Source organism: Gekko japonicus, unplaced genomic scaffold, assembly GCF_001447785.1.
Source record: "Gekko japonicus isolate JY-2015 unplaced genomic scaffold, Gekko_japonicus_V1.1 scaffold1168, whole genome shotgun sequence".
Classification (NCBI taxonomy): domain Eukaryota; kingdom Metazoa; phylum Chordata; class Lepidosauria; order Squamata; family Gekkonidae; genus Gekko; species Gekko japonicus.
In genome coordinates, this window is record NW_015174876.1 from 12,488 (window position 1) to 35,937 (window position 23,450).

The following is a 23,450-nucleotide window of genomic DNA, read 5'->3' on the forward strand; positions in this document are numbered from 1 at the left end:
GTGCTCTGAAGCCCTGACTGCTATGTCACATTGGCTGTCATACGGGGGCCACCTCAGCAGCATATAAGGATACAGAGCCCACCATTTTCTCCAGGGGAACTGATCTCTGCCATCTGGAAAGCAGTTGTAATTCTGAGTGATCTCCAGCCCTCACCTGGAGATTGGACACATTTTACCTCAGAACAGCAAACTGTTTAGAATGTTAGAGGCAAAAGCCAATCAAGTCGCATATGCAAACGACCTCTGTGTTCCGAGGCAAAGGCCAATGAGGCTGCATATGCAAATAACCTCTGTGTTCTGACTGGCTATGGGGGGGAGAGGAACAGCAAAATGTTTAGAATGTTGGGGGCAGGACTCAGGCAAAGCAGCCAGTGGATAGGGAGACCCTCTGAATGACAGATCAGAGAGCGAACTGATTTTGGAGCGTGTGGAATGTTCTAGAGAAGTGCCACCACCATTCGGCTTTTATTTATAAGGGAAATATGTTCCAGTTCAACATGTCTTCCTCTCTGGCTATCTTTCTTCACTCCTTTGCTTTCCATGCACTAGCAGTGATTTTGCCCAGTCTGAAACCAACACATTGTTTCAGTTGGAGAGACCCCCCCCCTTCTGAAACCAACTCATTATTTCACTTGGAGACACCCCCCCCTCCAGTTTAAACAGATGAAGAATTTATTTATTATATTTATACTCCGTCCTCCCCGCAAGCAGGCTCAGGGCGGCTTACAAGGGAGCACAAGGGAAAAAAGAAACCCAACAGCACAGCTTGCAGTCTTTATTACAGAAAAGGAGTGAGCCCAGTAGCACCTAACAAAATTTGTGGCAGATAATGAGCTTTCATTACATCTTACTTCTTCAGATACAGCTAGAATGTGAGTTATTGGAGAGTGGAGTGATTTCAGATGCCAAATGACAATAGCAGGTGTTGGTAATGAGGCATGAAATCTTGGTTTCCATTCAGTGTTCCCCCACTAGTTTTTGAATGTTGTGGTTTCTAATGTCAGACTTATGTCCATTTATTCTTTGTATGCTCCTGGACCGAATTGGGACCTGGGTTTCCTGTCTCATTACCAATGCTGGTACCTCCACGCCTACTACCCCTCTGCATATCACACCTAATCCAATCAAGCTTGCTATTGTCATTCACCTGTTGTTGTTGTTTAGTAATGTTTGTTCCTGTGGTGTGTATGTATCCCATGAAACAGCTCTGTTGTAAAACCATGCGCACAAGAATCAAATCTTAAGGTTTTACAGTGGCAACATAGTAAAACAAAGAGTTATAAATCCAAAGTTTAGATATTAGATACAGAGTAAAATACATGATATCCAAACTGGGGAAGGGCTAAGAGAAGTGGGGGAGAATTCACCTCCTTCCTCTCTCTGCTTTTCATTTTTCAATGTACTTACAGTAGTGGCTACACAACCAGTACGTATTAATATTTTCCAAGAATTTTGTTTTGAAGAATCTAGACATTAGCTGTAATTAGCACCACTATAAAGTATGAGTTACATTTTCATCTGTTTATTCTGTTCGCAGTTTTCATCCTCCAGTTGATGAACCAACTATTAGGAATGAAAAAGTAGATTTGGCTGTGTGTCCTGCAAGAAGAGCAATCTTCAGAGGGAAAAAAATTGTCTTTCTGTCTGCTAAGCAGGTAACCGGCTCTGCATTTACTGCACTTTTCTTGACAAATAGGATTTAAGGTACTTTGTAAGTGCATTTCTGCAGAAGAAAAATAGGGGACTTGATATCTTGGTAGGGCTGCTGCATGGATACAGCATTCGCATTATAAGAGAAAGGTGATACTGCATTTCACAAAGTTCTGGATGACCTTGATCTTTTGTAGTGTGGAAGCTCTCCTGGTCTTCTGTTTCCTCTAATGGTAAAGGAAGACAAATGACAGGGTTTCCTCTGTGTAGACAGTTCACTGTGATAAAGTAGTGATAGAAGAAAACAATCAGAAGTAATTGATCGCTCTTGCAGAGTTCTCTCTTTGTAATGCTATGTTTGCTGAAGAATTCTCACAGTAATTTCATCCACTTTTTAAAATTTGAAAAGTTATATGTTGTTTAAAGGGGAGATGGAGTCTGTTCTGTCATATGTATGGATTTTGTATTTGATTTAGCATGCAAAACTGCGTCCAGCCGTCACACTTGGAGGAGGAGAGGCAAAACTGATGACAGAGGGAACAGAAGATGCTGCTTCCTTAGCAGCTCCTCATATTTGTGTTATTGATGTTGGACTCACAGGCTCTCAAGCATCAGTTTCTGACTTGGGGAGGAAATGGATTGATACTATCACAACAGTCTTGGAAAGGTGTGACATATTTCACTTCAGTAAGACTGCTGATGTTTTAGCAATTGTGGTCCATTTTATGGTAAAGTAATTTTTAGATGAGTAGGAAATTTAATTGTCAGAGTGCTGTTCATGACATATCTAGTATCATCGTTAAGAGTTATATTCTCCTGTTCTTTGGATACTGTCTGAGCTAGTGTGTATGTTGCATGGAAATCTAAATGCCCGAGTGATTTAGACTGCAATCTTAAGCATGCTTGCTTGGTAATAAATCCCAACGGCTTCTCTGAAAATCACTTTCAGATGAAAATGTGTTGGGTAATTCAGTAAAAACGAGTTGTGTATATACTTAAACTTTATGATATGCAGGGACTTTACTGTATGTGAATTCAAATTAAGTATTTTAATTACAATAACAAATCATGTGCAAAAGGTATGGAAGCCCTCACCTGGATGATCCAGGCTTGCCCAATCTCATCAGATCTCAGAAGCTAAGCATGCTTGGCCCTGGTTAGTATTTGGATGGGAGACCACCAAGGAATGCCAGGGTCCCTACGCAGAGGCAGACAATGGCAAACCACCTCTGTTGCTCTTTTGAAAGCCCTGCAGGGTTGCCATACGCCAGCTGCAACTTGACTGCAAAACAAAAGGTCTGGAAATGGCAGAAGTTAATAGAATTAAATGTTACACTAGACATTTTCATTTAATCATCCTGGTAACACACAGACCCGTGCTCATACAAGGTAATATTTCTTCATGTGACCTTGAATGCTGTGTAAGGCTCCCCAACAAGTTTTTGGCAAAGGGAGGGAATCAGCTGTTTTAGGGAAGGGGAATCTGAGAAGATTCAAAATGTGGTACTCAGCCCTTTAGATTCTGCTGAGAGAATCCTGCATTTTGTTTGGTGGTTTCCTATTCCTTACTTGGAATGTCTCTGTTCTGTTTCTAATAGGAAAAAATACAGGACAATTTCAGAGGCAGAAATTGGTTTAGCAGTTATCTTTGTATCCACAGAAAGGTACTGTAATCCCCAAGCTTCTCTTGATACAGGTAAGTTCAGAATTTATCTATTCCTTTTATAAATCATTTACTATAACAAACTGGATTCCTCAGATGGCATATGATATGGAGCTCCTGTCTTACAGAATACTGCAGATTTATATTGGTGATAAGGTTATCTTTTGTGTGCAGATTTTAAGTACTCACAATACAATCCAAAGCAGAGTTGACTCTTCTAAGCACCCATCCAAAGTCTTAGAAGGGTATAAGTCTGCTTAGGATGGCACTTGTGATCTTTTAATTAATTCCCTGTTTTACAATTCTCCACCCACCCTGTTTTGTTGTGCTGTTTGTTTTTCCCCTAATGTGAAGGGAGGGGTATGTGGTAGTTCAGACTGAAGTTTCAACAGAAAAGCTCCAGTTCTGATTTCACTTCTGTCATGAGCTTACAAGGTTCACAATATGCAAACACTGAGATTATGACACTGACCAAGTTTTATATGCTATAAGGGTTGCAATAGTGATGTATGTTAAGACTTCAAAAGCTTGGATTCAGAGCAGTGTTCCCACAGTATGACTCTTGTCCCCTGAGCTCAGTTTTCTACCTTGCACCACTTGCTACAGCCCCAAATGTGTCTCAAAATGTTCTTCATCCCCTAGGAGCAGCCTTTTGTGCTGCAGTGGTCCAGAAAATTGCACTCTGCAGGTGGAGGTCCTTGCACCCACAGAAGTGTTACTCTGGATCTAAGCCTAAGTATTTGTCCTATTATACACGGGTATTTTGCCCTGCTTTCACCATGCATGTCTGTCGAGTTTTCTTTTTAGTCTGCATTCATTTCCTCCCTTCAGCACTCAGTTCGCTTTCCATTTGCTGTTTCCCTGGGTTTTCTGGGAGTGCTTTTGTGGCAGTTTTTCCCTTCACTTCTAAGGTGAAGGTAACTAAAAAGCGTACAGATTATGTCGGATTCCCCACCACCACCCTTTCCCCACCCCTCAAAGTCAACTCTGCCACTCACATTAAGTTTGTTCCTCCCACTCTGAGCTTCCGCCATCCTCCCCGCTTCATTGGTGTACAAGCTCTACTATTGCTTTCTTTTCCCACCATTTTTTTTACAAGAGGGACGAGTCTAGCGGTATGAAACTATTGTTAGTCTTGGATCATTGAGGAAAAAAATTATTGATAGGAGTAAGGATCAAGCCCAGGAGTAAGTGTGATGGTGGCCAATCCTCAGCTGGTGTGTGTGCACATGCCCATATGGAGAACAGGCTAGCAAGCTCTTTCTTGCAAAATGTGGCATTATCCCCCATCTCGTTTCAGCAACATCACAGCTTGCCACAGCTTCCCTATTCTTTCCACTGCCCCATCTGTCTTCAGGGGCTACTGGATGTGTTTCTCTGTTTTGGGCATGCTTATGCCTTGAAATGTCTGCAGTTGGATTGGTGCTGGGTTGCCTGAATTTTTTTTCTGCTTGACTGCATTCTGTTGTGTTTTCTTTCATGCAAGGGACTGAACCACAAGGGTTTTAATGGAGGGCACAGCTTTGCTCTGTTGAGCCACCTTCATGGTAGTAGTTTTGTTAAATACATCTGGTAGCACTTTGGATTTTGACATCCACACACATGCTGCCCATGTATTTTGATTTAATATGTAGACAAGAAAACATTAATACTGCTTTCCCCAGCGTTTTCAAGTAGACGGCAGCCATTGTAGTGCTTATACCTTCAGGGGGTATAGCTCCACCTCAATTTGTCCCAGTACCTAATTACTAGGAAGAAAATGACCAGGTGGTCTCCCTCCGGCCAATCCAATTACTTTTGTGGTTCTGTCATCCAATAGGATTGATATTGGCTTTGAAGGCTTGGAGTGGGTGAGGGACACGAGGAACGCTGGGTCCTTGTGGCACCATTTACTGTGAAAATCCCTTCTTTTCTTTATTGCATCCTTGCTAGGGCAGGACAATATGGCGACCAGTAACAAGCCTGGGAGTGGTTTCCGTGGAGTGTACTGGAGAGAGCAGGAGACACTGGATCTCCTCTCCCTATGGGGAGAGCAGAAGGTGCAGGAGGCATTGGGCTCCTCCCATAGGAATATTGAAATTTTTGAAAGGATTTCTTTGCACATGGCATCGAGGGGGCACAAGTGATCTGCAGTGGAGTGCTGTACAAAATCAAAGGCGCTCCACCAAGGTTACAAGAAGGCAGTGGTACATAATAATCAGTCAGGCAATTCAGCCACAGCCTGCTCATATTACAACGAGCTCCACCACATTTTTTGTGGAGCCACCAGCATTGCACCAATGCATGCTGGGAGGAGCCTCGATTTTAATGTTGTGGTTGAGCAATGCCAGCCTAGCTTGGATGTTGGTGCAGGATCAGAGGAACTGTTCTTGCATGATCTACTGATGGTAAATCCGGCAGATAGACGTTGCTCCACACCCCTGCATGTAGGTGAGTTGCCACATTGCTGCACTATGAACTCTTTCACTCCACTTTGCTGGAACTTTGGATTTTCCTTGGTTTTGACCCACCTCTACTTTCTTGCTCGTGCAGGTCAGGTTCATGAAGTGTGCGGACATTCAGAAGAGGACCTTGATGAGATCAGCATCTCCTACAATCTTGAGTGCAGTACGTTTCACTTTGCCATCCCTGCCCCCCCCCCCTTAAATTCATATCTGCAATTTCAGCGATAAATTGTGTTTGGACATAGGTGACGTTGTTTTCCCATTTGCAGCACTCGTTTCTTCACCTGAAGTGGGGGGCTGTGCCAAAGGGGGGATCAGATTTGAAGGTAGACAGTTTTCCCACTATTTGAAGCTTATTGGACAGAACAAGGTACCATGAATTAGTAAACATTGTCTGGGATAGTTGCAAATGCGACAAACTGCTTATCTACTCTTGGGCTGGCAATAGGGCAATGAAGCCGACCCCTCCCCTTACCCTTTACAAGATTGATGTTTTGTTTTTACACCCTTTTGGAGGCTTGTCAGGAGAAACAGGGCAAGAGTTGCCCAGCCAGCAACGATTGCCAGCAAATGCCAACACAGGAGACATTCCAGGTCAGACTTGCTTTTGCCTTATGAGATTGGGTTTCCAGTACATTGCCCTCATGAGTCCCGGATATTATCTCATTGAAGCAATGTTCTTCTTTTCGTCTCTGCGCTCTACCCCATCCTACATCCAGTCAGCATTACTACATAGTAGAGTTTAGTTGTGGGAGCATAACAGCCACTTTCATCGATCAGTTACTCAGTTTTGGTTTTCTGGCTGCAGAAATGAGGAGTGAGATAAAAACAATGGTGACACATGTATTCCACTTGTGAGAATGTGATGTAGCCATTAGCAAACGTATTGAGGCTGCCCGGCCATGGAGGGTGACTTCGTGCTGACTTTGGACATTGTGATCTGCAACATTTGTTAAGTCAACACTTGTTTTGTTTATAGCTGACAACCCTGAGGGACAGAAGGAGATGCCACTAGGGAAGATGTTGCCAGCCACGCATTTGACCAATGCCCAGAACAGGAGGCATGTTGCCGTACTCACAAATGTCGGACAGTGTATGCTTTGCCAGTGTGAGCGCGAAGAGCAGTGCTCCGTACAGCATCATGAGAAGTTGATGGCAACCAAGGAGAGGCAATTTGACTGCATGCTGGAAGAGACTAGAATGAACAGGCAGACTTTCAAAGATGCCATAGACAGGAGCACCCAAGTCATGCCCGCAGCTGTTGAGGCCCTTAAATCCCTTGCTGACTCTCAAAACACGGTGCAGCAGGTTGCCCAAGCACCAGCACCAGTCCCAGAAGGTGTTCTGGCTGATGGGAGAGAAAACAGAAATGCAATGAAGAAGCGTTCATGCATTGGAGAAAAGAGGGCCCACTTCGACTTGTAGTTGTTGGCAGTGCACATTTTGTGTTGAGAGATGGTATAGCTGCACTGGATGTGATAAGTTAATAGGTTGGATATGTTGGCTTTCCTGGGCACTGTTTGCCCATGCTTTTCTGAAAGTGCCTGGTGTAGCTAAGACAACTTTCCAATAAAATCAACTGAAAACTACTTGAGAAAAATGTACTTTTTTACTAGGCGATAAAGGAAAGGTTGCCCCAGTGTTTGCAGAAACACGTGCCACCAGCTAACTGTGCCATGGCCTTCCAGAAAGGATTGTTTGAGGGGGGGGGGACAGCACCATCTCTGGGTCTTGGAGTCATGGCAAGGCTGACGAGGTTGCCTCTGGACACCAGTGTGTGATGGGGGTGAGGTTGTCATACATACCCACCCAGGGGAGGGTATGGACATAAGTTGTTAATGTGAAATGCCATGTGGTATACCCAGATGTGCACCACTATTCTCCAGGTGAACTTGTCTATATAGTCTGTGTGGTTGAACCGTAATTCCGTGGGAGTACCAGAACACACATGTTGAAAAACACGCAGAGTTGTTGCCTTCATGTTACTATAGCAATCATGAGAAGTACTCTTCATCTGTGTATTTGCCCAGTGTCACTTACATTGGGCTTATTGGTCACTGTAATAATGCAGATATGTAAGAAGTATTTTTTGGTGTTCATCAGCATTTCCATGGGTGTGAGTTCACAAACTCTTTACATTTTGGACACTGGGGACAGTGGCTTCCCCGACCATCACCAATGCAACAATGCTCAGTTGAAAAAAAAATTCTCTTGACAACAAATACAAACTTGTGTGCACTGTTTTCACAAAGAACCTTTGATGAACATTAAAAAAGGCTTCACCCCCCATGCTTTTATTGAAAGAGAAACATGCAGTTTGCATGGACAAAAGTAAGGGTTGGAATGGTTTCTTTCTTTTGGCAAGAAGGCTAAGGGAGGGCCCCAGCCCCCCTTTTTACCTTGCCAATTTCGGTACATAAAGTTAGCCAGCACCTCCCTAATAGCTTTCCATTCTGGCAAATTGCAAGTGTCACGGGGATCATAGTCCTCATCTGGCATAGCTCTTAGAAAGGTGGGTTGTGGTAAGTAGCGCTCTGCAATGGTTCATGCCTGCTCTACATGTCCCTTCACATATATCATGCGGGATCACACATGCAGTGACCACTGCGGTGACATTTTTAGGGAACATTATGCGGGGAGCAGAGAGGCAGCGCCAATGTGCCTCCAGTCACCTGAAAGCACACTCAACCACATTTCGTGCCCTGCACAATCCATAGTTGAAGTTCCTCTCACGCCTGTCCCTCAGTGTTCCATAGGGCTTCATGAGTCATCACTTTGGGCAACCACAACCTTTCTCTTCTGCCACAACACTTGGCCAGAACGTACGTTTGTGTGAGTGTGTGTTTTTGTGTGTGTGTGGGAAAGTTAGTCTCATCCCCTTTCTCACTGGTACAAATTGTAGACCTTAATTGAATGGAATGTGGCTAATTGGAGAAACTAGTACTGAGTTCCTCAACTCCTCTTTACAGCTGCATGTTATCTAAGAGACTTGAAGTCATCTTGAACCGGCTTTGTAGTCTTTTTCTGAGCTACAATAACCCACAAGCACAGCCTGAACCAAAGTTTTAAAAACAGGCCAAGGAATTTACAGAGAGTGAAGTGTCATTCTCTTGACACCTCTGTTAACATCCAGACCCAGGCAAACAGTCTTCCTAAGGAACTCGCCACTGATTGCCAAGCAAACTTCCACAACTGTGTCTGCCACTGTAGATGGCTCAAAGCAGAAGTGCCCCACAAGCTCTCTGAATGGATTGCCATTGATGAGGTAAAAAAGGGCAATTGCTACACGCTTCTCGACTGTAGTGTGCTTATGCATAGTGATCTGCTCCAGCTGCTGGCGTCCTTTCAAAGTTTCCATTATTTGAGCAGAAGTAGTCTGGGTCACTCTGAAATTATGGATCCATTCCCTTTCACCCCCTTGTGCCAGCACAAAAGCCTCCCACCAACCATGGCACCATGAGGAGGACAACCAAACATGGAGTGGTGAGACACCAGCAAGAGCATGCTGGCACCTCTGCACAGCACGGGACCGCCGAGCCGTGTTTCCCATCAGTACTGCCCATTTTACTCTCCTCGCTGTACATTGGTGAAATATGGTACTTTTCATCTGTGTTCCCCCCCGTTTCAATATGTGCCCGATCTTTCTGACCGGAACAAGAATCAGAACCATTGCCACCATAAGAAACCACCACCAAGGACCCATTACTCATGTTCTGCTAAGATGGCTGCCCAAGCGTAAACATAGTTTAAAGAATCTATTTCAAAAACCGTGCCCAGCGTAAAACTGACCCAACAAGGAGATTGTCGCTAAACTCGGTGTGCTAAACTGAGCCGATGAACACAGTGACCCTACTATAATGCAACTGCATAGCTATGATAAACTATGCCACACCAAAAAAAAATAAATGTAAATTTCGGCACCGTTGACACAATGTCTGGTTTTTCTCATTGGTGTGCAGAATAAATACTCCGCAATTCCTATGAGAAAAATTGGACAAAAAAAGAAAGGTGCGGAGTACACACAGACCATTCGAAGTCAAACCCTACAACTCAACTTCAGTGGAAATCGGAAACAGGCTTTGTGTGCATAATATGCCATTATTTGAAGAAGTGAGCAGTGACTCACACAAGCTCATACCCTGCCATAAACTTTATTAGTCTTTAAGGTGCTACTGGACTCTTGTTCTTTTCTGCTGCTTACAGACAGACTAACATGGCTGCCCATCTTGATCTAAGTATTTAAAATGTATAAATTGTAGTTAATGCCCTGGGCTGAGACAAACTTGCAGTCTTGATTTGACAGGAGAGTACAAACCTTAGTTTGCTTTGGAAGTGATGGCAAACTGTGGCTAGTGCTGAAGTGGATTTTACTGACTCTGCTTCTGCTGGTGGAGGGAGGAGTGGGGATGCTTTTGTTGTTGTTGATTCCATGGCCCTACTGTAGCTCCTTGCTCTACACTTCATGGTGTTTCCAAGGTCCCTTGACCTGCAGAAACAGTTTTTCAAAAGTCTGCAGCAAGAAGGTGAAGGCAGAAAAGATCTCTTCCACTCACAGGGTTTCATTCACACTTCTCTGTATCCAAGCCAGTATCTTACATATTTAATAACTACACAGAGTAGCAAATGTAGTGTTACTTTGGAACCTTGTTGATGGTACAAGATGTGAGAGAAATGAATGGAGGGTATGTAGTATGCAGTCTCTCTGAAGAAAGAGTTGTCATACAGAAATATTTTTTCAAAAATTTATCTGAAACAGTATGTTTTAAGAAGTTTTAGTGCACTAATAGAATAAGTTTCCTAAGGTCCATCAGAATTGCATTTCGAAGTCAACTAATACAATATATTGCATAAAGAACATTATCAATGGCTTCCTGTTACAAGAGTAACATAAGTATTTTATCCTTTGTCCTGTGAATTGTATTAAAATTGTATTTGTGTCCCTGAAACACTACCATCTGTTCTTCCTTGTGTTTTAATTTGCAGGAATAAAACCTGCTAATTCATCATCAACTGTTATGCAGCCAACACTTTCTCAGACTGCATTGGTAGAGGAGACTGTAATGCCTGCTGTCACAGGTGATGCCACAGGGTATGTAACAGACGCAGAGCTGATGGACACATGGTACAGTATAACTGATATTTCCTCTACTCTGTTTGCCTAGAAATAAGATTACATAACTAGGTCACAGTTAGGGGTGAGCACAAACCAGCTCATGAGCCTGAACTTGGGTTGGTTCTGGGCTCGGGAAGCGATGTTCAGTGAAGCATGCTCTCCCTGAACATTTACCAAACTTTGGGCTTTTCGGTTTGGCTCTTCGGGGCTGTTCAGAGGTCTCTCTGCTGGCTCAGGCTCCCTCGCACAGCCCCCTTAAATGAGCTGCATGAGGGAGCCCCTTTCAACAGGCTGCGTGAGGAAGCCTGAGACAGCTGGGCCAGCAGGTAGAAGTCTCTCTCTGCCAGCTGCATGAAGGAGCCCCTTTAAACGAGCTGCATGAGGGAGCCCAGACAGTTAGGCCAGCAGGGAGAGGTCTCTCTCCGCCAGCTCAGCTGTCTCAGGCTCCCTCATGCAACCCATTCAACAGGCTGCGCGAGGGAGCTCAAGACAGCTGGGGCAGCAGGGAGAGGTCTCTCTCTGCTGGCTCAGGCTCCCTCACATAACCCACTTTAAGGGGGGCTGCGCGAGGGAGCCTGAGGCAACTCAGCTGGCAGAGAGAGCCCTCCTTCCGCTGGGCCAGCTGATCAGGTTCCCTTGCGCAGTCCATTGAAAGGGGCTCCTTTGTGCAGCCTGTTTAAAGGCTGTGCGAGGCAGCCAGAGACAGCTGGGCTGGTGGAAATAGGTCTCTCTTTGCCGGCTCAGCTGTTTTGGGCTCCCTCATGCAGCCCATTTAACCCTCTCATTTTGCTCCCTGCCGCATGGAGCCATTTAAACCCCTGCTTTCTGCTCCCACCACTTTTGCAGGGAGCGGAAAGGAGGGTTTTATGGCTCACGAACCTATAAAAACAGTTTGGTTCAAGAACTGGCAATCCGTTTGGTTTGTGCTTCAGCCATGAACCAAACTGCAAAAATGCGGTTCATGCCCATACCTAATCACAGCCTGACTATCATGTCTTCATTTTACAAGGGGCAATTCTCGAGAGCTTGCAGCTGGTTAGATTAGTCACATCCTTCTGCAGTTACTATATCTCGCTAATTGGTTTTGATGGGTAAATGTGTTATTTTATTTAAAATTTAATTTTAAAACCATCAATTTTGACTTGCAGCCCCCCAAAAGTGAGTGCTCAAGGCAGTTTGCAGAAAAGTTAAAATACAAAAGGAAACCTGTATGACAACAGAATTGATAACCACATAGAAACATTATACCATTCTATAACAACAAGCATTTGCTCTGGTCGTCTTTAGGTTGCAAGCTATTATTTTTAAATGTAGGGTGAGGTGAAGACCACAGGTCTCTATGTATAAAAGGCAGAATTGTTCATGTACAGACCTGAGTTGGATTACAATCACACATAAAGAGAAGGGTTTCATTAATGGAAATGAGACTTCTCATGCTACTGTTAGCATTTTAAAGGGGAAAAAGACACACCCAAAGTATCAAAAGTTTTATTATTATTTTTATTCTCGGCTTTACTCCGAAAAGAAGGCTCACATGCTAATAAAAACAGTGCTGGAAACCCAGTTTTTATTACCAAAATCAAGTGGAGGACGAAGGGTTAAATGTTCTTCTGCCTGCATGTGTGGCCCTATTCTAAACTGCCTTGTTAGGGAAGCAATACTATTCTTAGGGTTGAAAAGCCTTTTTTTTTTTAAATGTGGATCTTAGCAGATTTAAAAAACCTCAGAACTCCTGAGATGGATGTTGTCCCCAACTCTACCTGGAAGGAAGTCTTCTTGGAGGAAGAGGAAGACTTCTCAAATGTTGGGGGAGCCTTTGTGGCCCAAGGGGGTCTTGGTCTGTTTGTTCCTCTGGCTCTTGAATGGATGTCGTGGGGACCATGGACGCTCCTCGACCTTTGAGATCACACTTTTAGGTGCCAGCCCTGCATGAGCCACACAAATGATTCAAGGCACCAATTTTTAGAAGTCAGAATGACTAAAGGCTGAGGTTGGGGGGGATTTTATTTATTTGTAATACTGCATATACATTACAATATAGGGGATATGCTTCGTCTTTACACTGTTTTTCCTAATTAACTTAGAATTTCCTGTTCTGTTATTTTTACTTTATACAGCATGGAAATATTTGGAAGTCATGAAGAAATGCCTCGTCGAGATCAGAAAGGCAAAATACATCCCCTGGACAGAACTACTGTAAAGGAGACTCCAGCAGGAACTGGTACTGTGAACATGGAAACGGCGGCAGCCAAGCTGAACAGGCAGCCTTGGACTGAGCAGAGCAGTTTATCGTTCTCACCCTCGAAAACTCCAGAGTATGGGAGAAACAGAGAAATCAATTCACAGCAGCAATCCAATTCAATTAAAAATTACTTCCAAGCAATTGCTAAGAAAAGGTACATTTACATACATTTCTTGTGTTTGTGTATATGTTACTCTGTCATACTATTACTAGTGTTTTACTCCTTTTTTAAAATACCGGTGACAGAAAAAAGTGGGTTGGATCCCACACCTCCAAACTTTCCTGTTTTCTTTTGCCATAGCTGACCCCAGGGAAGTCTGTTCCCAGGGTTTCAGGAACCACATGGAATAAAAGTCAAGTTGGTGGGAGGGGGAAGGAGGTGAAATCACATAAGCAGAGCTCTGTTTTTGCCTCCTACCCCATTCTCACTGCAGCCTCCTGGCCTGTGTGGCTGTTACTCCAAATTATGATCACATGTGATTCCCTCCAGGTTACTCCAGGCGTTTTTTTTCCTTCTTTTCCCCATTTTGTTTGCTTAGTGATGACTGTTTTACAGACAATGAAGATGATCTTGTTGAGATGAATGTGACTGATACACTGTTAGATGTTATATCACATGTAATTCAAGTGGATTGACTTAACATCAGTAAACTCAATGGGTGTCTGTTCCTATTCAGTCATAACATTAATATTTATGGATGAGCTGTAGAGTGTGTGTTATATCAGTAAACTCAATGCGTGTCTGTTCCTATTCAGTCATAACATTAGTATTTATGGATGAGCTGTAGAGTGTGTGTTTAAACTGCCTGCTTTCTGATTAAGGGAAAGGAACGAGGAAGGAGAAGCATCGATATCTAAGTATGCAAAGGTAGATGAGAAACCATCCCAGGCTTCCGTTCATACACAGCCTGTAACATCTTTGCTGTTGGAAAGCAAAACAGAAGGATCTCAAAAGGGGCAGTGTACTTTGGATCAGAAAACGAACCCGTCTTCTGTAGACATGACTACAAAGTCTGTGATGGAGAGCAGCAAATCAGAAGAAAAAGATCCTAATAAAAATATCCCTGCTGGAAAATCTGCAACAAAGAAGAGAAAAGAATTGGACGACTTAGTAGAAGATGCTGCTTCATTAGAGCTTGTTTTTGAGTCCAAAGAGTTAGACTGGGAAGAAGACCTAGGCGATGGGGATGGAAAAAGTAGTGGTGGTATGAAGAAAAAGAGGAAACTGGAAACGAAAGGGAATGTTTTTCAAGAAGGAAGTTCTGAAAACAGAGACACTGGGAAGCTATTGGTAAAGGCATTTTTTCCTATCTTCACATTAATATTTTTGATTCTTCAGATTGCAACAGAACCGTGGGTTGGATCCTGCATGGCTTTTTGTATGTTGTGACACTTTTTTCTGACACAAAGAGCCCTTGCATTGGAGGAAAATGCCACAACAATTACAACAAATCTGTGCATCGAGTACCATTTAATATTAACATGTTAGCACAGAGATGAATTTAACTATTCAGAACTGACATTAAGAGTGGAGGCAAGCCTTGAATGGCCTTGCCTTTCAGAAAAGCCAGGGCAGGGTATCTTATAGGCATCTCTAACAGACTACCATGAGAAGCTGTAAGAGCCTTCTGGGCTCTGTAGAGAACTGGTTTTCAGATCTTTAAACAAGAATTAGTTGGTTAAATTAATCAGTTTGTAGTCATAATTTTCCCTTCAAGTATCTAGAGAGAAAGGGGGTCTTGTATGCTGCTTTTGGTCCCCATTGGGGAGAAAAGCAGGTTTGCGATACCGAAACAAAAATTTGGCATCTACCTTTCTTTTTTGTCCTGTCTTCCTTCTGTTTTCACCTCAGTGCTTTTTTGTCCTCTCTTCCTTCTGTTTTCACCTCAGTGCTCATATGCACAGTTCTGAGCATTTGCTTTGCCTTGAAATCCTGTGCCTCTCTCTCTGTCTCTCAGACTGCGTTCTGGACCTTAAATGTGTCATTTGAATTCCCTTTTGCCTTGTTCTTTGAAATACCTTTCTTTAGTCTGGTCACATTCCTGAGTAAAGCATGTTGACCTTGTGTTGTCACAATAAATCAGTAACAGTGTTACCCAGAACAATAAATTTTCATTAAAGTTGTTCCATTCTTTGTTTTATGTGTAAACTCCAAGTAAGTCACTTGGTAAGGTTTGACCTAGAAACTCAACTAATTCTGAGTTGATTAGCAAACTTTTTTTCAATTTCCTTTACAGTCTGGGAACTCCCATGTTAAAAGTTCATGTTCCTTAAATAAAGAAGCAAGAAACTGTTATTTTGTAAGAGAGGGGAGGATGCAATCAGTTTTCAACCATGTAACCCTTCATTGGTGATTTTTAATATATATACTATAACTGTTTTGTGTGTCAAACAGGAAGAAAATGAACAGGCTCTTCCAGCTTCAGTCCAGAAACAAGAGGTTAAAAAAGAATCAACACATACTACAAAAAACGAATTGCATGTAAGGAGTGTTTTCACACTGACATTTTATACTATATATGTGTGTATTTACAAAAGGTAATGTAGAGGGCAATTGTATTTTTTTAAATTAAAAGAATTCTTGGTCGGTAACATGACAAAATGAGTTTTTGATGTACTTTGGATCATATTTGGAGATGTAGTATCTGAGTAATATTCCCTTTAAATTGACTTTGCTCCTAGTTTCACTATCTGTTTCCTCTGCCTTCTATTTAGCTGTGTAAAACATCTGATCTTAGTTCATTTGAGAACCAAAGTCAAATCTGTTTCCTGTTCGTATTTGAAAGACTGCTGTAGGAAGGGTCAAGGGATGCTCAGAGGTGGTTTGCCATTGCCTGCCTCTGCGTAGTGAACCTGATTTTCCTTAGAGTGGTCGAGCATCCAGATCCTAACAAGGGCCAATCCTGCTCAGCTTCCAAGATCTGGCAAGATCAGGCTAGCCTGGGTTGTACCGGTGAGGACATAAATTTAATATAGATGTAAACAAATAATTAGAGTGGTAGATGATCAGTGTGGTAGATAAATAAATGTATAGATAATTCAGTTCATGAGCTCTACATTATTTTAGTTTCACTTAGTAAAATGGGTTTTGCCCAGCAGCAGCTCACGTTGATTGCAGGGTGTGTCCCACTGAGTGGCATTGATGGGGAGGCTGGTGTGCTGCCCTTAATAGTGGGTATTGAGAGGACACAATGGAGGCACCAGAGCCATGACTGGCAGCACTGTGCAGGCTGGCAGAACCTGAAGAAGAAGAGGGGGAGATTGGGTTTATACCCTGCCCTTCACTCACAGTCTTAGAGTGGCTTACAATCTCCCTCCCTTCCTCTCCTCACAACAGACACCCTGTGAGGTAGGTGGAGCTGAGAGAGCTCTGAGAGAACTGTGACTGACTCAAGGTCACACCAGCAGCTGCATGTGGAGGGCTGAAGAATCAAACCCGGTTCTCCCAGATTATAGTCTGCACTCTTAACCACTACACCAAACTGGCTCTCCCAACCTGGCACAGTCAAGTGCTGTCCTTGTGTATACTCAGGTTCTGCTAACCACCCAGTAGCTGTGTAGTGCTGCAGCCACAGCACCAGTGTCTCTGTCACTGCTTCATGTCTCCATCTGGAAAAGAAATCACAGCCTGCTCTCTCTTCTATGGTGGGAGCTGGTATATTTTCTGAGACCCATGTGCAAGGTGCCGTGGGTTCATTTGGATTTAAAAAAATGAGTGATACCATTTACTCTGAAGAATAAAGGTAGGATTACATACATAAAAGCAGTATAGAATAGCCTCAATTAACTATTATAATTTTTCCCTCCTCTACTCTCCAAGAATCCTGATGCATTTGTAGGTAATTGGAGCAATCTTCCCAGCAGACTTTTACTGAGTGAATTTAGATCGTTGGTGGTTAGTCAGCCAAGGAGAGGTGTTGATTCTACTCCAAAAACAGATTGTGGACATCTGTGCAACTTCAAAAAATTTAAAAAGGTTGGTATGCCTTGTATTTTAATCTGTCATAAGAGGGCACTTTTCAGAGTATATAGAACATACATACAAATGTTTGCATCTTCCAGATTTGGTGAATATTAGTTTTTTTCATTAAAATCTGTAGATGTACTGACATTCTTACATGCTTAGAACTGATTATTCCAGTCTCGTGGAGGCTTGAACAGACTACTGAGACCACACCCTTCATAAACCGGATGCCAGTGGTTTAAGAAGCCTTTTAAATAATTTCCAGTATTTTTTCATAACTCCTAAAATAATTGAAAATAGATGTAATGGTCCTTACCTGGATAGCCCAGGCAAGCCCAATCTTTTCAGATCTTGGAGACTGAGCAGGGCCAACCCTGGCAAGTATTTGGATGGGAGACCTCTAAAGAATACCAGGGCTGGGAGGCAGAGGCAGGCTATCAAGCCACTTCTCTGAACACCCTCCATGCCCCAGTAGGAGTTGCCAGAGGTTGCCATGACGTCCAGGCACAGGCACGCATGCACATGCACACACACAAAATGCAAAAATACCACTTTAATATTCTGCCCTCTCCACACTTCTGAATAATGCAGTTCAGAATTTAGCAATGAAAGTTCTTTAATTTTAATATTCTGCCCTCTCCACACTTCTCCACAGTTCAGAATTTAGCAATGAAAGTTCTTTAACCAACTTGCCTTTCAGTCTAAAAACATCTCACTTCATATTGGAACTAAATATAGAATTAAATTATCTAAAGCAAACAAATTTGGAATGTTGTACTCAGCATCCCTATGGATTCAGAGCTGCATTAATAGAATCGCAGGATCAGCACAATTTCTCATCAAAGTTGTGCATATCTGTAAGTCAAAACCCAATTAAATTATTACAGGTTGGCTCAAGTTCTTTCCAAATCCACACACTGAGTGCAGTGCCCACCTGCTGTAAATGCCTTGGTTTACTGTTAAATGTGCTTGTTTTAAAGGTCTCATCATATTATCGCACTAGTTTGCAAAAATCAGGTTTTCTTATTAGGTTTCATACAAATAGCAAAGATTGTTTAGTCTTGTCTGCTTCTTTGCAGATGAATTGAGAAATAAATAACATTTGATTGGGGATTGGTATTTTCTGCTCGAGGTTTTTGAACTCAAATAGTATTAGTATATGTTTTGTTTTTGACAGGTTCCTTATCCTGGAGCAGGACTGTTTCCACACATTATTGGGGGATCAGATCTGGTAGCTCATTATGCTAAAAAGAATTCTGAGATGGAAGAATGGCTGAGGCAGGCAATGGAGGTAAGGAACACAAGCATCCTTTCTAAAGTGCCATTAGAATCATATTTCATTTTAATCTACAAAGCGTATAGTAGTACCACAGCTGACCTTAGCTCATTTTCATATGCTACTTGACTGTGTAACTGTGCTGAAAATTCTCTGGGAAAGTCTGGAAAAACAAGCAGATCTTTAATGAAAATCAATATGCTTCAACTAACTGGAAGTTCTCCAGTTGGGACCTGTCGTTGTTCAGTGTCCTTCAGGTGTCCATATGTGCTGTCCCTTGCTGTAGCATGCCCTTTTCCTTTCAGTATGGAGCAGCTCTCTGGATGCAGTGCATTTGGCCATGAGTGTAGGTCAGTGTTTTGAGCAGTGTATTTGCAAGTAAATGTATGAAGAAATCTGTTTAAAGATGACAAGGAGATTTTCATCTTTGGCACAGGTTCTGAAAATGAATATTTATTTTTCTAGGTACAGAGTCAGCATGCAAGAGAGGAGTCACTTGCTGATGATCTCTTCAGGTAAGTGGCTTATCTTCAGGAACTGTCTTGCATCTCTCTATGGTGCAGAAGCAGTGTCCTCACATCAGTAGCTGGCTCTTCAGACAGAAGAGGCTAGCATAGGGACAGGCAATGTTTTTAACCCAAATGCTATCCTGCACACATCTACCTGAGACGATGCTGGCATGCGGCAAGCAAAGGGTTTATGGGGTGCCACGAGGGTTCTACTTTACCAGATGTATTGATATCAAGCTGAGGCCTGGTGGTGCTACAAACACCACTGGGCAGAAAACTGGCTTTGCGTGCCAAGCAAAATGATATGGTATGCGGCTGTTTAGCATGCCATGCCAGAGTTTTTCTGAGTGACTCATTTCCATTGTAAAACAGGTAAAGTAGCTTGTTTTCTCCCAGTGTTTCTGCTAGGTTAATATGCTCAATAAACTCCACAGCAGAATGTATTGCCATTAATTATCTCTCTCTTCCCTACAGTGTGAGAATTTCTGTGTTTTAAATGTATTTGCCAGTGAGTTTGCAAAAAAGAGCCCCAACCTGGTGGAACTCTCTGCCAGACAACATCCGTGCCCTGCGGGACTTAATGCTTTTTGGGGGTACAGTTTGTATGTTCTAAGGGAAAACATCACTCTACCATTTATAGTAGTGTACATTAGAGAAAGAACAGCATAACTTTTTTCTGCTCTTTAGGGATGTGGTGGGAAAGGAATAGTGATCTGACACTGAAGCATTTCTTAACTAAGGTTGTTCTAATGGTAGTCAAACTGAGGGAAGTCAAAAGATCTGTTTGCAGATCTTTTTGCAGATTCCGCGGCGGTGGGAATCGGGCCTCCGAAGCGGGGGTTTACCCGCCCCCCGCCCCCACTTGGCAGCCCTAATCCATGCATATTCCTGCAGTGCAGACGGTTTTTCTGCTTTTTTTCTTCTGCAGTAGAAAAGCTTTTCACAATAGATCAAGCTAGTCATTCAGTAAATAGTTGGATCTGTTTTATACACATTCAGATGAATATAGGCTGTTACGATGTACATGAATTTAGAATGTTGCACTTTCAAGCATGATATCACTACTTGTGTACCTTAAACTGAATTTGTTCTCTTCTTTCAGTCAAATTCATATTAAACTTGAGTAGTTTTACAGTCATCTGAATGTATTTCCCTTTGCATTTCCAAACTAAGCATTTACTTTTTCTTTCTTCACTTTACAGGTATAATCCGCATATAAAAAGAAGATAACTGTCTCTTGATTCGGATCTACTGCAGAGAATAAACTTTGTTTTGCTTCCTTGCTGGCTGTATATTGTAGCACCAAAAGGTTCATTTCATACCTCTGAGAACCTGTAAAGAAGAACAAGGCATTTCTTGGTTGCAAACTCTTAACAGTACTTGATTCAAACAAGTTACAGTTTAAAGTGTTTACAACACATGTTACAATTTAGGAGCATTATTTTGGATGTGAACATTTCTTTGTAAAAGGAAACTAGCAGAAAGTGTTTCTTTTTAAAAAGAGCACTTGTTTTAGCTTTTAGCTTTTTTGGTATGACTTGCCCAATACTGAAATAAGGACTATAAACGTTTTATAAAGGGACTTGATTTGGAATTTGTAGCATGGATCTCCAGATCTGTTTTCTGCATTTCAGATTATTTTAGCTCCTTTACTATAAATTAATTTTTATCAGGATGTAAATTAATGTCGAATCTTTTCTTGTGATGTTAGCATAAAATCTTTTTCATTAGCACCAAAATGCTGACTGGAACAATAGCAGCTATGAGGTGCATTACTTTGAAACAAGGTTCTACTTTGTGGTGTTTCGCAGGATTTCTGACCTGAGAGCGCCATGTACATATAGATTCAGATCGGTCTTTCTGTTGTTCGAGCAAGTACTTTCCCTCTCCTGTACCCCACACCAGTGTTCCCTCTAAGGCTGTGCGTGTGAGTGGCTGCTCATTAACACAGGAGGCTCAGCAGCAATCTGGAGTCGTGCAGGTCTTTCACTGCCCACCGCCCATTTTAAGATTACAGCAGTTATATTCTGCTCAGGATGTGAACTGCTCTGCTCAGTAGGGAAAAGAATTAGAGGGAGCATTGCCTGACACCCTCTTTGGCTTTAAGTTCAGAGTAACATAGTTTGAGGATCCTAGGCGTAAACTCCCAAAATGTGTCACATGTCTGTGAAGAATGAGCCTTCAGCAGCTGCAGAATCTTTATGCTGCCAGTTGTAGGTGGAAAATAGGCTGACAGACTTCTGCTGATTCTGTACAAACACAATTGCACAATGACATATGAAGAAGAAGAGGGTTAGATGTCTCAATTTATTTCAAACTGATGGGGACGGAAGTCACGTCCTCACTCTGATGAAAGAGCCTGGTTTCCTGTAAGCATTCCCTACCACAACCAAAACCAAATTTCCTCCTTTCGCTTTTATTGTTTCCTGTTCTATGGGTAAAGACAGCAAGGACAATCTTTACAGTCTCCAATATTTGTAGCTGAAGTCTGCATATGTAGAATTTTTTTTAAAGAAACCCATGGAGTTCATCTAGGGTGGTGGTCTTCAGCCTTTCCAAACTTGGGTCTCCTTGATGTGCAAGCATGTGACAGGAGAAGGGAAGAGCCAGAGTGTCTTCAGTGGGTTTCCAATCATGAGGCTTGCAGTCAGAAAACACAAGCTGAGCACCAGAGGTATATAATAACGAGGAACAAGTTGAGGGTCAGATTCATGGAGGAATCCTTTGAACCTCTGAACGCCCCATTTGTGCTGTCCTCCTGCTGCTTTAGAGTGTATGCAAATAGGGCTGGCTACGCAGTGCCTTGTTTTCTCCTTGTGTATTTTGAAATGGCAGGGGAAAATGTTGCTTTATAGGCCTTGTTACCCAGTAGATAGAACTTCGTGACTGGGCTATCTTCCTCCCTTAAAGAAGGAGATGCCCTAAAGTGATACAAGGATCCCATAGGGACAAAATGTCATAAGCTAATGGTCAAAAGGAATTACTACTTTCATTTAAATGAGTAGAAAACCCCAGGTTTCCAGCCCTTGTTGCTGTGAAGGTATCTTGAAATATGCAGACAATTTTACACAAAACTCCCAGTGTTCTGCCATAGGTGCTGTTGTTTGGCTGGTCAACCCTGTCATGCCTACTCCATCTCTTGGCAGCAGCCACTTCCCATCTGTCAAACAATATATTTTTTTTCACAATGAAATATCAGATTGATCACCATTTCACAAAATAAGCTGCATACGTTTTATTGATTTGCATAATTTCAAAATCCCAATTAGTCAGCATCTTTGAATTGTACAATGTCCCAACTATGGCCTTGAAACACCAAGTTGGGTGGTAGTATCACTGATGTTGTCTGGGAAGGCTACATATCTGTCCATTTAAGTTTCTAGTCCATCCCATGAGGTTTTAACCATATGAAAAATCTGTTAAGAGGATCGTGGCCAGCAGCAGAAGACCCAGGCTTCCTACTGGAATCGTCAGTCCTGATTCTGATGCTCTGTAAGAGGATGTAGTAAAGCCCTCTGTAGAAAATACCTACACAAATGTCCTGCACATCTGAATTGATTTTTAGATACTGATACTGACACATTAACCTATTCTTAATTTATTTGTATACAGCTTTGAATAAACACTCTTGATAAGTTTACCCATCCTCTTGAATCGCTTAAGTTACTCCAATTGATTTATGGAAATGACAGTTTAATATGCCTTGGTACTTTAGAACTTTTCAGTATGAGATACTTGCCCAGTAAGCTTCCTTCATAAGACTCATCTCTTGATATAAAGATCTGTTCAATTGGGTTTTGGTTACTTGCCTTTAAGCCACAGCTATCTGTGGCTCTGCCATGTCCATTGTTATATCTCATAAAAGTCAGTAACTGATAGAATAATTATGAGCAATATAATGATTAACTAACAGTCTAGTACAGCAGCCTTGGTGGACCTGGTACAAGTGATCCGGGCCCTGCGGGACCTTATACAGTTCCGCAGGGCCTGCAAGACGGACCTCTTCCGCCAGGCTTTTAAGTAGGAGCCGCCGCCACTATTCCACCATTGTGGTACTGTTCCATCATCTACCCCTATTATGGGGGGTATGTGTCGCCTGGCGGAAGTGGGGAGAACATCACCGCTGGAGCCCTCGCTGTTTAATAAAGCTGGCCGCCGATTTGGGATTACTGTCCATCTTGTGGATTTATATACAGGATAATAGAGCACCTTAAATATTGTTATGAATTTTATTGTGGATGTGTATTATTGTTTTATTGTATTTTACCTATTTAACCCAGCGTTAGCTGCCCTGAGCCACTTGGAAGGGCGGGATATAAATCTCAAATAAATAAATAAATAAATAAAACATTAAGTAACCAGCCTAATGTCATGTATAAGCAGGATACAGGTCAACCACAGAGAAGATATAGCAAGCTTTAAAAGGAACTGTCTTGATCCCAAGAGTGCTCCCCCTCCCCTTTGCATCTTTGTGTGGCAGCCATCAGGAGCCACATGTAGATTATAGCCCAGGCTGGGGAAGGTAGGAGGGATGTGTGGCTGCACAGAAGGCCACTCGATGAACAATGGTAACGGGTAAATGCAACCCT

The 23,450-nt window shown here is 42.5% G+C and overlaps 1 protein-coding gene across 1 annotated transcript in view; it reads left to right on the forward strand.

The window, feature by feature from the left end:
- LOC107121843 (nibrin-like) overlaps positions 1-20,400 on the forward strand; it is a gene marked incomplete at its 5' end in the record, with an annotated part of 29,562 nt that extends 9,162 nt beyond the window's left edge. The window contains 11 exons of the mRNA XM_015424846.1: positions 1,538-1,655; positions 2,127-2,317; positions 3,249-3,346; positions 10,741-10,846; positions 12,988-13,266; positions 13,935-14,403; positions 15,508-15,594; positions 16,933-17,088; positions 18,254-18,367; positions 18,818-18,867; positions 20,064-20,400. Coding sequence (XP_015280332.1) covers positions 1,538-1,655; positions 2,127-2,317; positions 3,249-3,346; positions 10,741-10,846; positions 12,988-13,266; positions 13,935-14,403; positions 15,508-15,594; positions 16,933-17,088; positions 18,254-18,367; positions 18,818-18,867; positions 20,064-20,091 — 1,696 coding nt within the window. The remainder of the gene's footprint in view (positions 1-1,537; positions 1,656-2,126; positions 2,318-3,248; positions 3,347-10,740; positions 10,847-12,987; positions 13,267-13,934; positions 14,404-15,507; positions 15,595-16,932; positions 17,089-18,253; positions 18,368-18,817; positions 18,868-20,063) is intronic.
- Positions 20,401-23,450: the final 3,050 nt, after the last annotated feature.